Source organism: Salvelinus namaycush, chromosome 3 (assembly GCF_016432855.1).
Source record: "Salvelinus namaycush isolate Seneca chromosome 3, SaNama_1.0, whole genome shotgun sequence".
In the NCBI taxonomy this organism is placed as follows: domain Eukaryota; kingdom Metazoa; phylum Chordata; class Actinopteri; order Salmoniformes; family Salmonidae; genus Salvelinus; species Salvelinus namaycush.
The window spans coordinates 17,577,661-17,592,974 of record NC_052309.1 but is presented as its reverse complement, the minus strand read 5'-3'; the positions used below and the strand labels follow the sequence as shown (position 1 = coordinate 17,592,974).

The 15,314-nt window shown below is 48.6% G+C and overlaps 1 protein-coding gene across 1 annotated transcript in view; it reads left to right on the top strand.

The window, feature by feature from the left end:
• Positions 1–4,982: 4,982 nt before the first annotated feature.
• Positions 4,983–15,314, top strand: part of LOC120044242 (leucine-rich repeat-containing protein 75B-like) — a gene marked incomplete at its 3' end in the record, with an annotated part of 44,695 nt that continues 34,363 nt past the window's right edge. Inside the window, exons 1-2 of the mRNA XM_038988848.1 lie at positions 4,983–5,276; positions 13,508–13,636. Of these exons, the coding sequence (XP_038844776.1) occupies positions 4,983–5,276; positions 13,508–13,636 (423 nt within the window). The remainder of the gene's footprint in view (positions 5,277–13,507; positions 13,637–15,314) is intronic.

Genomic DNA, 15,314 nt, shown 5'->3' with positions numbered 1-15,314 from the left:
TATACAGCGGGTACAGGTATAGAGTCAATGTGCGGGACACCGATTAGTCAAGGTAATTGAGGTAATATGTGACTCCACCTGGATTTGGTCTTATGTAGCAAAATTTTAAATTGTTTTTTTTACATTGGTAAAACAGAGACTCAGAGCTACCAAATGGTATATCATACACTGCATTTTTGAGGAACAATGGGAAAGTAATTCTGCTTTGAAAGTTGATACACTTGTACACTCACTTTTGAGTAAATGGCATTTTAGTGTTTCATTGAGAGAGCTCTTCTTTGTCTACACCCATTCAGCATCGTTCACACCCTCTTAAGCTTTAACCCCACCCATCTCGTTGCATTCAGAGCACACGCTTGACGCTCTGGCTGATGATTTGTTTACCTCTGGATAACAAAAAATAGCCTAACCAGCTCTGCTGGCAACAATTTCATTATGCTTTTTTGCCGTCGTTTACTGACACCGACCATATTCAACGGGTGTTGTACACTTTCGCTTAAGACATGTAGCTAGCTACCTAGGTAAACAATTAACCTAGCTAGGTAAACAACATGTAAGATCACACACATCACGTCACGCCACCTAACGTTAGGTAGTTAAACAACAATGAACAGTGCCAAATCATGTCATTACTACCCCTGCATGAATAATAATGACAATAATAATAATAATAATAATCATGTCATACACGCATACACGTTCGCTAGGGAGCCAGCCAGCTAACAGTACACTTTAGCTTAAGACATGTACCTAGCTAGCTAGGTAAACAATTAACCTAGCTAGGTAAACAACATGTAAGATCACACACATCACGTCACAACGTTAGCTAACGAGCCAGCCACCTCACTAACAGTACACTTTAGCTTGAAATTAAACAACTTTCTGTCAAAATGAGAAACGTGTAATATCTGAAAATGTAGCTAGCTAGACTATCTTACCCGTATACATCATCATGCATGGTGGACGCGTCTCCCTGTCACGGATCCATGCCACAAATGTCCTTAGTTTGAAAGCGTAATCCGGAAACAGGTGTTTTCCCATCTCTTTAGCTATCATACTCTATTTCCACTGATTTCAAAACTCGATCCTCCAGAAAGTGGAGAGCAACACTTACGCAGCTACATTTAAAAAGATGCGTTTGACAGGATTACCAACACAGACTGACCAGCTGAAATAAACAAAAGCCCTCTATATGGCAGACCAATCCGAACTCATCTCTCGGCATGTCCAGCCCACTCATTATCTCAGCCAATCATAGCTAGTGGGAAGGTTGCTGTCTTTTTAGGTGGTTTAAACAAGGCTCGTAATTTTTCTTCGTATATTTACAGATGGCATACAAGTTTGTTATTAAGGCACATGAAAGTTCACATGTTCAAGAAGACATTTCTGCCATAAAAAACACATTTTTATTTTTTTATTTTTTTATTTCTTGTGACTTGCGACATACACCTAGTTTCCTGAATCGAGTCACATATGTACAGGTAGGTACAGTTAAAGTGACTATGCATAGATAATAAACAGAGAGTAGCAGCAGCATAAAAAAGGGGTCTGGGTAGCCCTTTGATTAGCTATTCAGGAGTCTTAAGGCTTGAGGGTAGAAGCTGTTAAGCCTTTTGGACCTAGACTTGGCGCTCCGTTACCGCTTGCCGTGCGGTAGCGGAGAGAACAGTTTATGACTAGGGTGGCTGGAGTCTTTGACAATTTTAAGGGCCTTCCTCTGACACCGCCTGGTATAGAGGTCCTGGATGGCAGGAAGCTTGGCCCCAGTGATGTACTGGGCCGTACGCACTACCCTCTGTATTGCCTTGCGGTCGGAGGCCGAACAGTTGCCGTACCAGGCAGTGATGCAACCAGTCAGGATGCTCTCGATGGTGCAGCTGTAGGACCTTTTGAGGATCTGAGGACCCATGCCAAATATTTTCAGTCTCCTGAGGGGAAATAGCGCTTTGTCGTGCCCTATTCATGACTGTCTTCGTATGTTTGGACCATGATAGTTTGAAGGTGATGTGGACACCAAGGAACTTGAAGCTCTCAACCGGCTCCACTACAACCCCGTCGATGAGAATGGGGGCGTGCTCGGTCCTCCTTTTCCTGTAGTCCGCCATCATCTCCTTTGTCTTGATCACGTTGAGGGAGAGGTTGTCCTGCACCACACAACCAGGTCTCTGACCTCCTCCCTACAGGCTGTCTCATCGTGGTCGGTGATCAGGCCTACCACTGCAAACTTGATGATGGTGTTGGAGTCGTACCTGGCCATGCAGTCATGAGTGAACAGGGAGTACAGGAGGGGACTGTGCACGTACCCCTGAGGGGCCCCCGTGGTGAGGAGCAGCGTGGCGGATGTGTTGTTACCTACCCTTAGCACCTGGGGGGGGGGGGGGGGGGGGGGGTCAGGAAGTCCAGGATCCAGTTACAGAGGGAGGTGTTTAGTCCCAGGGTCCTTAGCTTAGTGATGAGCTTTGAGGGCACTATGGTGTTGAACGCTGAGCTGTAGTCAATGAATAGCATTCTCACATAGCTGTTCCCTTTGTCCAGGTGGGAAAGGGCAGAGTTGAGTGCAATAGAGATTGCATCATCTGTGGATCTGTTGGGGGCGGTATGCAAATTGGAGTGGGTCTAGGGTTCTGGGATAATGGTGTTGATGTGAGCCATGACCAGCCTTTCAATGCACTTCATGGCTACAGACGTGAGCACTACGGGTCGGTAGTCATTTAGGCAGGTTACCTTAGTGTTCTTGGGCACAGGGACTATGGTGGTCTGCTTGAAACATGTTGGTATTACAGACTCAGTCAGGGACAGATTAAAAATGTCAGCGAAGACACTTGCCAGTTGGTCAGCGCATGCTCGGAGTACACGTCCTGGAAATCCATCTGGCCATGCGGCCTTGTGAATGTTGACCTGTTTAAAGGTCTTACTCACATCGACAACGGAGAGCTTGATCACAAAGTCGTCCGGAACAGCTGATGCTCTCATGCACATTTTAGTGGTACTTGCCTTGACTCGAACATAGAAGTAATTTAGCTCGTCTAGGTTTGTGTCACTGGGCAGCTCGATGCTGTGCTTCCCTTTGTAGTCTGTAGTAGTTTGCAAGCCCTGCCACCTCCGACGAGCGTCGGAACCGGTGTAGCACGATTCAATCTTAGTCCTGTATTGACACTTTGCCTGTTTGATGGTTTGTCGGAGGGCATAGCGAGATTTCTTATCAGCTTCCGGGTTAGAGTCCCGCTCCTTGAAAGCGGCAGCTCTAGCATTTAGCTCAGTGTGGATGCTACCTGTAATCCATGGCTTCTGGTTGGGGTATGTACGTACGGTCACTGTGGAGACGATGTCATCGATGCACTTATTGATGAAGCCAATGCTAGATGTGGTGTACTCCTCAATGCCATCGGAAGAATCCCAGAACATATTCCAGTCTGTGCTAGCAAAACAGTCCTGTAGCATCTGCTTCATCTGTACACTTTTTTATTGACCGAGTCACTGGTGCTTCCTGCTTTAGTTTTTGTTTGTTAGCAGCAATCAATGGGATAGAATGATGGTCAGATTTGCTAAATGGAGGGCGAAGGAGAGTAAAGGTGGTCTAGAGTTTTTTCCCCCTCTGGTTGCACATTTAACAGGCTGGTAGAAATGAGGTAAAATGGATTTAAGTTTCCCTGCATTAAAGTCCCCGGACACTAGGAGCGCCACCTCTGGGTGAGCGTTTTCCTGTTTTCTTATGGCCGCATACAGCTCATTGAGTGCGGTCTTAGTGCCAGCATCGGTTTGTGATGGTAAATAGACAGCTACGGAGAATATAGATGAAAACTCTTGGTAAATAGTGTGGTCTACAGCTTATCAGGCGAGCAAAACCTCAAGACTTCCTTAGATTTCGTGCACCAGCTGTTGTTTACAAATATACATAGACCACCACCCCTTGTGTTACCAGAGGCCGCTGTTCTATCCTGCCGAAAAAGCGTAAAACTCGCCAGCTGTATGTTATTCATGTCGTTCAGCCACGACTTGGTGAAACATAAGATATTACAGTTTTTAAATGTCCCGTTGGTAGGATATACGTGATCATAGTTTGTCCATTTTATTATTCATTGATTGTAAGTTGGCGAATAGGACCGATGGTAAAGGGAGATTACCCACTCATCTTCAGATCCTTACAAGGCACCCAGACCTTTGTCCTGATATCTCCGTCTCTTTCTCCTGTGAATGACAGGGATGAGGATCTTGTCTGGCGTCTGAAGTAAATCCTTCCATTCCGACTTGTTAAAGAAAAAGTATTCATCCAGTATGGGGTGAGTAATCGCTGTCCTGATATCTAGAAGCTATTTTTGGTTATAAGACATGGTGGCAGAAACATTATGTACAAAATAAGTTACAAATAACGCAAAAAACCAAACAATAGCACAATTAGTTAGGGGATCGTAAAACGGCAGCCATCTCCTCTTGCGTCATTATTCAGACTGATAGTATGTGATATGATAATTACTATGATAATTGACAAACTGTGTACAAAATGTATTAGCATTAAATCATCCCTCTCAAATAGAAAGCTAAACAACATAACTGGTCTTGGACAGTCGCCGACACCGAGAGAGTAATCGCATGACTGATCTAGGCAGCGCGGATTCTTATTGGAAGCAAAGACCACGATCTCCACGTGATGTTGTAGTAGGCTACACTGACTGCTCGAGCTCTGTTGTGGTAGTGCATGGTTTAAACGGCAAGACGGTGGAAATTATTTGAATATGAATAGAAAGCTATGCAATACTGCTGGTGTAATGCTCTAAATGTAATCTAATAGAGAATATAGTAATTTATCAACCTCCGCTCATATTTTCTCCCTTTGTTTTCATACTGTTCAGATAAAAAAATACGTGCGTGCGTTACTCAATATCCAAGTTTAGGCTACTGTGTAACTGTTATGGCTACATTTTGTCAGGTACATGTATATAGCGTCTAGGAACCGTTGTTCAACAGAAATAATCTGTGAAGTAATGGGTTCAAAATTGACCAGGCAAAGTAGTCTGGACCAAATAGAAACCACATTTTCCAAGAGGAGACGCCAGCAGCATGACAGCTCCGGAGAAGCTGAGCGGAGTGGTGGCAGGGGAGGCGGGGAATTCTTGTTTACATCCCTGATGCTGAAGTCAGACAAGCTCCCAGGGATGCTGCGGAAAACCAACCACAGCCCCTATGTGAGACGGGTGGCATGGATCCGGGAAATACAGAAGCTTCTTCGAGAACAGAAACAAGAACAAGCAGTCGAGGTGCTCAAATTGCTAAGAAAGGTAAGAGAGAATGTTTAACATTGAATAATAGTTTACTTCTCCTAAACTTCATAAGATGTGTCCGTCCGTAAGTTATCTGGTGCACCTGCAGAATGTGATGCTGTTAGATCAGCAGTATCCACAGGTTGTCACTCAAGTCAGCCTGATCAAAAATGCGAAATGTACTGGTAAAATGCTGCATCTATTATTCGTATTAGATTATTATGCATGTGTAAGCGACTGTAGGTTTGTTTGTAAATTAGGCGTGTTACTTCATATTTTGGAGTTTCCCCTTCCCCTTAAAATTATTTACAGTATGTGACAGTCTCTTTATTTTCTGCGTGAACTTGCTTCCATTCAGCCACAAGAGCATTAGTGAGGTTGGGCACTGATGTTGGGTGATTAGGCCTGTCTCGCAGTCGGTGTTCCAATTCATGCCAAAGGTGTTCGATGGGGTTGAGGTCAGGGCTCTGTGCAGGCCAGTCAAGTTCTTCCACACCATTCTCGACAAACCATTTCTGTATGGACCTTGCTTTGTGCAAGGGGACATTGTCATGCTGAAACAGGAAAGGGCCTTCCCCAAACTATTGCCACAAAGTTGAAAGCACAGAATCATCTAGAATGTCACTGTATGCTGTAGCATTATGATTTCCCTTCACTGGATCTAAGGGGCCTAGTCCGAACCATGAAAAACAGCCCCTGACCATTATTCCTCCACCAAACTTTACAGTTGGCACTATGCATTGGGGGCATGTAGTGTTCTCCTGGCATCCACCAAATCCAGATTTGTCCGTCGGACTGCCAGATGGTGAAGCGTAATTCATCCCTGCAGAGAACGCGTTTTCACTGCTCCAGAATCCAATGGCAGCGAGGTTTACACCACTCCAGCAGACACTTGGCATTGCTTCCAAAGGCAGTTTGGAACTCGGTAGTGAGTGTTGCAACCGAGTACAGACAATTTTAACACGCTACGCGCTTCAGCACTCGGTTGTACCGTTCTGTGAGCTTGTGTGACCTACCACTTCACGGCTGACCCGTTGTTGCTCCTAGACGTTTCCACTTCACAATAACAGCACTTACAGTTGACTGGGCAGCTCGTGCAGGGCAGAAATGCGATTAACTGACTAGTTTGAAAGGTGGCATCCTATGACGTGACACATTGAATGTCACTGAGCTCTTCAGTAAGGCCATTCTACTGTCAATGTTTGTCTATGGAGATTGCATGGCTGTGTGCTCGATTTTATACACCTTTAAGCAACAGGTGTGTCTGAAATAGCAGAATCCACTCATTTGAAGGGGTGTCCACATACTTTTGTATATATAGTGTAATTTAGTTCAGGGTACAATTATTCAGTGGCTTGCCCCTTACATAATCACAGATCAAAATTGTAACTGCTGTGTCAGATTGTCTGCCTTGTCTGGCTTAGGTATGTATGGTAACACCTTCACTGCTGTTGAGGTGTAGGTCTTCAGGCTCTTTCTGGAATATCACATTTCAGACAGGTGACAAACGGAGACTGAAATAGAGTATATAGAGGGCAACCACTGAATATGTTAAACTAAAGGCCAATTTTCTATTCCTTAGATATTATTCTCGGGGTTTTCCTACATTCCACAGTTCTACATAGTGTACATTAAATGTCTCCACATATTTATCCTGCCATGCTGGATGGTGCTTGTGAATTGCACACAAATTAGTGAATTATCTGAGCCACGTGTCAATCATCAAATTTAAACAGCAGCAAAAGGCGTAACCTTGCACTGCTCTGCTTCCCTGTAGCCCTGAAGTTACATTAATGAAAACTTGCTCAGCTCCACCTTCTCTTGTCCATGGCTGGATTACCGACCAGGTACGCAGGGCATGTGCCCTGGGACCCTGACCTCCAGGGGGCCCCCAACCCCTCAAAAAATACAGATAGCATATGAACACGTTGGTTGTGGGCCCCCTGGAGGTCGGACCCCCCCAGATAGCATATGAACACATCGGTTGCGGTCCCCCTGGAGGTCGAACCCCCCCAGATAGCATATGAACAAGTCGGTTGCGGTCCCCCTGGAGGTCGGAAACCCCCAGATAGCATATGAACACGTCGGTTGCGGTCCCCCTGGAGGTCGGACCCCCCCAGATAGCATATGAACACATCGGTTGCGGTCCCCCTGGAGGTCGGACCCCCCCAGATAGCATATGAACAAGTCGGTTGCGGTCCCCCTGGAGGTCGGACCCCCCCAGATAGCATATGAACACGTTGGTTGTGGGCCCCCTGGAGGTCGGACCCCCCCAGATAGCATATGAACAAGTCGGTTGCGGTCCCCCTGGAGGTCGGACCCCCCCAGATAGCATATGAACACATCGGTTGCGGTCCCCCTGGAGGTCGGACCCCCCCAGATAGCATATGAACAAGTCGGTTGCGGTCCCCCTGGAGGTCGGACCCCCCCAGATAGCATATGAACACGTTGGTTGCGGTCCACCTGGAGGTCGGACCCCCCCAGATAGCATATGAACACATCGGTTGCGGTCCCCCTGGAGGTCGAACCCCCCCAGATAGCATATGAACACGTTGGTTGTGGGCCCCCTGGAGGTCGGACCCCCCCAGATAGCATATGAACAAGTCGGTTGCGGTCCCCCTGGAGGTCGGACCCCCCCAGATAGCATATGAACAAGTCGGTCGCGGTCCCCCTGGAGGTCGGACCCCCCCAGATAGCATATGAACAAGTCGGTTGCGGTCCCCCTGGAGGTCGAACCCCCCCAGATAGCATATGAACAAGTCGGTTGCGGTCCCCCTGGAGGTCGAACCCCCCCAGATAGCATATGAACACATCGGTTGCGGTCCACCTGGAGGTCGAACCCCCCCAGATAGCATATGAACACGTCGGTTGCGGTCCCCCTGGAGGTCGAACCCCCCCCCAGATAGCATATGAACACATCGGTTGCGGTCCACCTGGAGGTCGGACCCCCCCAGATAGCATATGAACACATCGGTTGCGGTCCACCTGGAGGTCGAACCCCCCCAGATAGCATATGAACACGTCGGTTGCGGTCCCCCTGGAGGTCGAACCCCCCCCAGATAGCATATGAACACATCGGTTGCGGTCCACCTGGAGGTCGGAAACCCCCAGATAGCATATGAACACATCGGTTGCGGTCCACCTGGAGGTCGGAAACCCCCAGATAGCATATGAACAAGTTGGCGGCCTCCCCCCCCCCCCCCCCCCAGATAGCATATGAACACGTCATAAGCCATGGAAAAATTTGTAGAATTACAGAAAACTTGCTTTAAAACATTTTCTCTCAGCCTCATGACAAGATGTGTGACAAGATAGCACCGAACATCTTACGAGTTCCAACCAAACTTTGCTTTATAGTGACTTTTATAGTGTTTATCCTTACCTTTTTTGTACAGAAAGTTAATACTATTATCACATATGACCACCAAGCACTTCTAGACATCAGATCGACAGTTACTAACCTCGATTTCGACTTCAAATACGTCTTCAACTCTGACTCAGCTGTTCCACTGTTCATGCTGGACCCTATTCCTTTGTTCCATTGGCTACCAAAACGCTGCAGGCGTAGACATGGTAGACGAGGTGATGTCCTGGTGAAATTGAGGCGAAGACAAAACCGAACGGTGCTCCCCTCCGTTCTATTGGCAAATGTCCCATCACTCGAGAATAAGATGGATGAGCTTTGTTTGAGCGTTTCCTATCAGAGAGACTTGAAAAGTTGCAATATTGTGTTTTACTGAAAGTTGGCTAGATGATGACGCTATGCACGTAGTACTCAGTGGATTCTCCATGCAGCAGCAGGATCGTACAGCGACTTCGGGGGAAGTCAAAAGCGGGTGGAGTATGTTTTTTCATAAATAACAACTGGTGTGCTGCTTCAAGTGTGAAGGAAATCTCAAGCTTTTGTTCACCTGATCAAATCAAATCAAATTGTATTTGTCACATACACATGGTTAGCAGATGTTAATGCGAGTGTAGCGAAATGCTTGTGCTTCTAGTTCCGACAATGCAGTAATAACCAACAAGTAATCTAACCTAACAATTCCACAACTACTACCTTATACACACAAGTGTAAAGGGATAAAGAATATGTACATAAAGATATATGAATGAGTGATGGTACAGAACGGCATAGGCAAGATGCAGTAGATGGTATAGAGTACAGTATATACATATACATATGAGATGAGTAATGTAGGGTATGTAAACATTATATTAAGTGGCATTGTTTAAAGTGGCTAGTGGTACATTTTTACATCATTTCCATCAATTCCCATTATTAAAGTGGCTGGAGTTGAGTCAGTATGTTGGCAGCGGCCACTAAATGTTAGTGGTGGCTGTTTAACAGTCTGATGGCCTTGAGATAGAAGCTGTTTTTCAGTCTCTCGGTCCCTGCTTTGATGCACCTGTACTGACCTCGCCTTCTGGATGATAGCGGGGTGAACAGGCAGTGGCTTGGGTGGTTGTTGTCCTTGATGATCTTTATGGCCTTCCTGTGACATCGGGTGGTGTAGGTGTCCTGGAGGGCAGGTAGTTTTCCCCCGGTGATGCGTTGTGCAGACCTCACTACCCTCTGGAGAGCCTTACGGTTGTGGCCGGAGCAGTTGCCGTACCAGGCGGGGATACAGCCCGACAGGATGCTCTCGATTGTGCATCTGTAGAAGTTTGTGAGTGCTTTTGGTGACAAGCCGAATTTCTTCAGCCTCCTGAGGTTGAAGAGGCGCTGCTGCGCCTTCTTCACAACGCTGTCTGTGTGGGTGGACCAATTCAGTTTGTCCGTGATGTGTACACCGAGGAACTTAAAACTTTCCACCTTCTCCACTACTGTCCCGTCGATGTGGATAGGGGGGTGCTCCCTCTGCTGTTTCCTGAAGTCCACAATCATCTCCTTTGTTTTGTTGACGTTGAGTGTGAGGTTATTTTCCTGACACCACACTCCGAGGGCCCTCACCTCCTCCCTGTAGGCCGTCTCGTCGTTGTTGGTAATCAAGCCTACCACTGTAGTGTCGTCCGCAAACTTGATGATTGAGTTGGAGGCGTGCATGGCCACGCAGTCGTGGGTGAACAGGGAGTACAGGAGAGGGCTCAGAACGCACCCTTGTGGGGCCCCGGTGTTGAGGATTAGCGGGGTGGAGATGTTGTTACCTACCCTCACCACCTGGGGGCGGCCCGTCAGGAAGTCCAGGACCCAGTTGCACAGGGCGGGGTCGAGACCCAGGGTCTCGAGCTTGATGACGAGTTTGGAGGGTACTATGGTGTTAAATGCTGAGCTGTAGTCGATGAACAGCATTCTCACATAGGTATTCCTCTTGTCCAGATGGGTTAGGGCAGTGTGCAGTGTGGTTGCGATTGCGTCGTCTGTGGACCTATTGGGTCGGTAAGCAAATTGGAGTGGGTCTAGGGTGTCAGGTAGGGTGGAGGTGATATGGTCCTTGACTAGTCTCTCAAAGCACTTCATGATGACGGAAGTGAGTGCTACGGGGCGGTAGTCGTTTAGCTCAGTTACCTTAGCTTTCTTGGGAACAGGAACAATGGTGGCCCTCTTGAAGCATGTGGGAACAGCAGACTGGGATAAGGATTGATTGAATATGTCCTTAAACACACCAGCCAGCTGGTCTGCGCATGCTCTGAGGACGTGGCTGGGAATGCCGTCTGGGCCTGCAGCCTTGCGAGGGTTAACACGTTTAAATGTTTTACTCACCTCGGCTGCAGTGAAGGAGAGCCCGCAGGTTTTGGTAGCGGGCCGTGTCAGTGGCACTGTATTGTCCTCAAAGCAAGCAAAAGTTATTTAGCCTGTCTGGGAGCAAGACATCCTGGTCTGCGACGGGGCTGGTTTTCTTTTTGTAATCTGTGATTACAAGTCGCTATCTAGCCTGGGCCGAATACGCACAGATTCCTCCGAATATGCACAGAACTCCCTGGTGCATTCCTCACTCCATCTCAGTCCTTTTCAGTGTGTCCTCGGATACCAACCCCCCGTGTTCCCATGGTAGACAGAACCCGGGAACTGTGCCTGCCGTCGATGAGTGGTTTCGACAGAGTGAGCCGGTTTGGGCAACGTGTGTGGGACATCCGGCTTCGTGACCCATGCAAAAAGTTCAGTCCACAGTTCATTGGTCTCTTCAAAATAACACACTGTATCAATCCTGTCACCTACCATCTCCTCATCCTTCCATGTGTCCCTTCTCAAGCCTGTGAGGTACAGCCCTCTCCATCCTCCTGTGGCGCACCTCGACGCACCCCCTCTGTTTGACGTCGGCGGTGCACCGGCTTATTACTTCCAAGCCCTCCTTGATTCCAAGCGCCTGGGTGGTCGCATCCACTACCTGGTGTTTTGGGAGGGGTACGGACCAGAAGAATGGTCCTGGGTCCCCGCCCAGGACATCCTCGACCCAGCCATGATCCTGGCTTTCCACTGTAACCGTCCTGACCGCCCAGCTCCACGTCCATGGGGGAGGCCCCCTGCTCAGCTTCCGAGGCCGTCAAGAGCCGGGGTACTGTAACATCTGCTTCCAACTCACACCCTCTAACACCTAGATCCCCTGAACGCAGCTCACTCTCCAGATCCCAATCACCTGAATTCTAATCACCTGTTCACACACCCGTATGTCGTCATCACACACTATTTAGTTCAGTTCTGCACCCCATCACTGTGAGGTATTGTTTGTTTTGTGACACACGGCTTACGGAGCGCTGTTTCCTGCGATTTCCTTCTCCCGTGTATGATAGTTTTTGCCTGCCTCACTAACGACGCCTTTTGACTATTCCCTGCCTGTACTTTAGCCTAGCGGATTTCCTGTTATCTACCTTTTGCCTGATCTCCCAGACTACATTACTAGCCTTTTTCCTGCCTGTACTGTTGCCCTTTTGGACCCCGTTTATGACCTTCTGCCTGCCCCTGGACCCAGCTACCTGCCTCCTGAGGTGGTCCTTTGCAATAAACACCTGCTGCACCCTGTGCTTGACTCCATCTCCCTCATGTTCATTACACTACCATCTTCACATTGCATGGAGTCCAGCAAGTAAACATACTTACAGCAGCTTTGCTCGTACTGTAAAACAGAAATGGAGAAAATCATATTTTGTATGATTGCATATAGCCCCCATTTGACTTAGAACCCGTTAGTAAACCAAGTCCTGAAACAAATGAATTATAAGAGGGGGAGAAATGTTTTCCTGAATTTAGTTTTGTCCTCCTCTGCTCTGCTCCGCCTTAACCTTTCATTGTGGTGGATGTTTTGTTTTCGAGCCTTTCTGTCATGGCATACCTGCGGTTTCAGCTCATTTGTTTCAGGGATTTCTGTGTGTGTTTAGTTGAACTCATCCTCCTCGATATGGGAGGTTGGTGAGGGCTGTATCGAAGGCCTTTTGATGTGTGTCAAAGCGTTACATCTCAAACTCGGGCTCACGATGACATCAATCCCTCCTCACCAGCAGCAGCCCTCAGAGCAGCCCTCAGAGCAGCCCTCAGATTACCTGACATTGCAGCTTCCTTTGCCTCACTCTATTTACACTGTCACTGCAAATAGCAGCAGCCCTGCAGATGATACAAGTAAGAACAACCTCTGGGGAGGTTCTCATTCCTCGTTTTTATTAACCCCATCTGCACATCACACACGCCTGCCATTTGAATTCCATAGAAGATGGTGGGGAGCGGGAGTGCTGTAGACTTGAACCATTTCTCTAAGTGCCTGCGTGGTGTTTTTAGAGGTCTTTTTTGGATAGCTCTGGAGTATGTTCAGTGTGGTGTGTGTAAAAACCCAAGGCTTTTAGGGATGGAAGTGTTCTAAGGCACATTGCAGACCCCATGCAGAGCACAGCAGTAAAGTCACTGTCCCTAGAGTGCATGTTTATGCAATAGAACGTTATTTTACTGTTAGGGGTGACTGAGGGCACAGCACATCACTTTAGTTGTTGTGTGTTTGAAATGTCATTTTGGGAGAAATTGCACCGCTTTAAACCCCCATCCCACACCCCTGCCTATCCTGTGCCTTGTCCCATGTGGCACTCTTAGTGTAAAATCCTCTCAGCTTGATAAATGAACATAACGAGGAAAGTGGCTGATGAAAGTATTATGTAAATATATTGATAATCTGTTACCATTAAGCAGTCCACATCATATCACTTGAATAATTAATGATGCATGACTTGCACTTAAAAATATTGTAATTCACCCCTTGTTGGATCTTGGAATGATTGAAAAGAAACACCAATGGTAGATTATTCTCTCTAAATCTGTGTTCCCACAGGACTTGGGACTCCAGGGAACATCCCTTAATGATATCCTTTATAAGAACGCAGCCTTTCTCAACCTGGTGGATCCGATCTCCCATGAACTCTTGCTCAGCCTGGCCAAAGACATGCAGTGTCCAAAGAGGGTAAGCCCATCGTAATGTCTGACTGTTGAGCTGTCTGTTTGTCCATCTGTCTGTTTGTCTCAACCACCTCAGCCGTGCTGTTGTCAGAGAACATCAAATGAGATCAGGCACAGAAAATAGAATGTTTAGGAATCCACGGCTGCAAGGGTCAATTCAAGAGCTGTCACGTTCCTGACCTTATTTTCTTTGTTTAGTCTTTATTTAGTTGGTCAGGACGTGAGCTGGGTGGGTATATTCTATGTTCTGTGTTTCTATGTTTAGGTTTGTCATTTGGCCTGATATGGTTCTCAATCAGAGGCAGGTGTTTTTCATTGTCTCTGATTGGGAACCATATTTAGGTAGACTGTTTTCACTATTGGGTTGTGGGTGATTGTTTCCTGTGTTTGTATTGTGTCTTGTTCAGTTTATTATATTAAAACCATGGACACTTACTACGCTGCGTCTTGGTCCGATCCCTGCTACACCTCCTCTTCAGACGAAGAGGAGGAAATCTGCCGTTACAGAATCACCCACCAACCAAGGCCCAAGCAGCGTGGTAAAGGACAGCAGCAGGAGTGGCAAGAGACACAGGATTCATGGACTTGGGAAGAAACTCTGGACGGTAAGGGACCCTGGGTTCAAGCTGGAGAATATCGCCGCCCTCGTGAAGAGCTGGAGGCAGCTAAAGCCGAGAGGCGGTGGTATGAGAAGGCAGCACGGAAGCGCGGCTGGAAGCCAGAGAGGCAGCCCCAAATATTTCTTGGGGGGGGCTCTCGGGGAGTGTGGTGAAGTCAGGTAGGAGACCTGCGCCAACTCCCCGTGCTTACCGTGGAGAGCGAGAGTACGGGCAGACACCGTGTTATGCAAAAGAGCGCACGGTGTCTCCTGTACGTGTGCATAGCCCGGTGCGGTACATCCCAGCTCCTCGTATCGGCCGGGCTAGAGTGGGCATCGAGCCAGGTGCCATGAAGCCGGCTCAACGCATTTGGTCTCCAGTGCGTCTCCTCAGGCCGGTGTACATGGCACCAGCCTTACGCATGGTGTCCCCGGTTCGCCAGCACAGCCCAGTGCGGGCTATTCCACCTCGCCGCACTGGCCGGGCTAAAGGGAGTATTCAACCAGGTAAGGTTGGGCAGGCTCGGTGCTCAAGAGCTCCAGTACGCCTTCACGGTCCGGTCTATCCGGTGCCACCTCCTCGCCCCAGCTCAGTACCACCAGTGCCAACACCACGCACCAGGCTTCCTGTGCGTCTCCAGAGCCCTGTTCCTCCTCCACGCACTAACCCTGTGGTGCGTGTCTCCAGCCCGGTACCACCAGTTCCGGCACCACGCACCAAGCCTCCTGTGCGTCTCCAGAGCCCTGTACGCCCTGTTGCTGCTGCCCGTCTACCCAGCGCCGCCTGCGCTGCCTGTCTGCCCAGCGCCGTCTGATCTGTCCGTCTGCCCAGAGCCGCCTGCGCTGCCCGTCTGCCCAGCGCCGTCTGAGCCGCCCGTCTGTCCTGAGCCGTCAGAGTCGCCCGCAAGTCAGGAGCCGCCAGAGCCGCCCGTCTGTCCTGAGCCACTAGAGCCGCCCGCCAGTCAGGAGCCGCCAGAGCCGCCCGCCAGTCAGGAGCCGCCAGAGCCGCCCGCCAGTCAGGAGCCGCCAGAGCCGCCCGCCAGTCAGGAGCCGCCGGAGCCGCCCGCCAGTCAGGAGCCGCCGG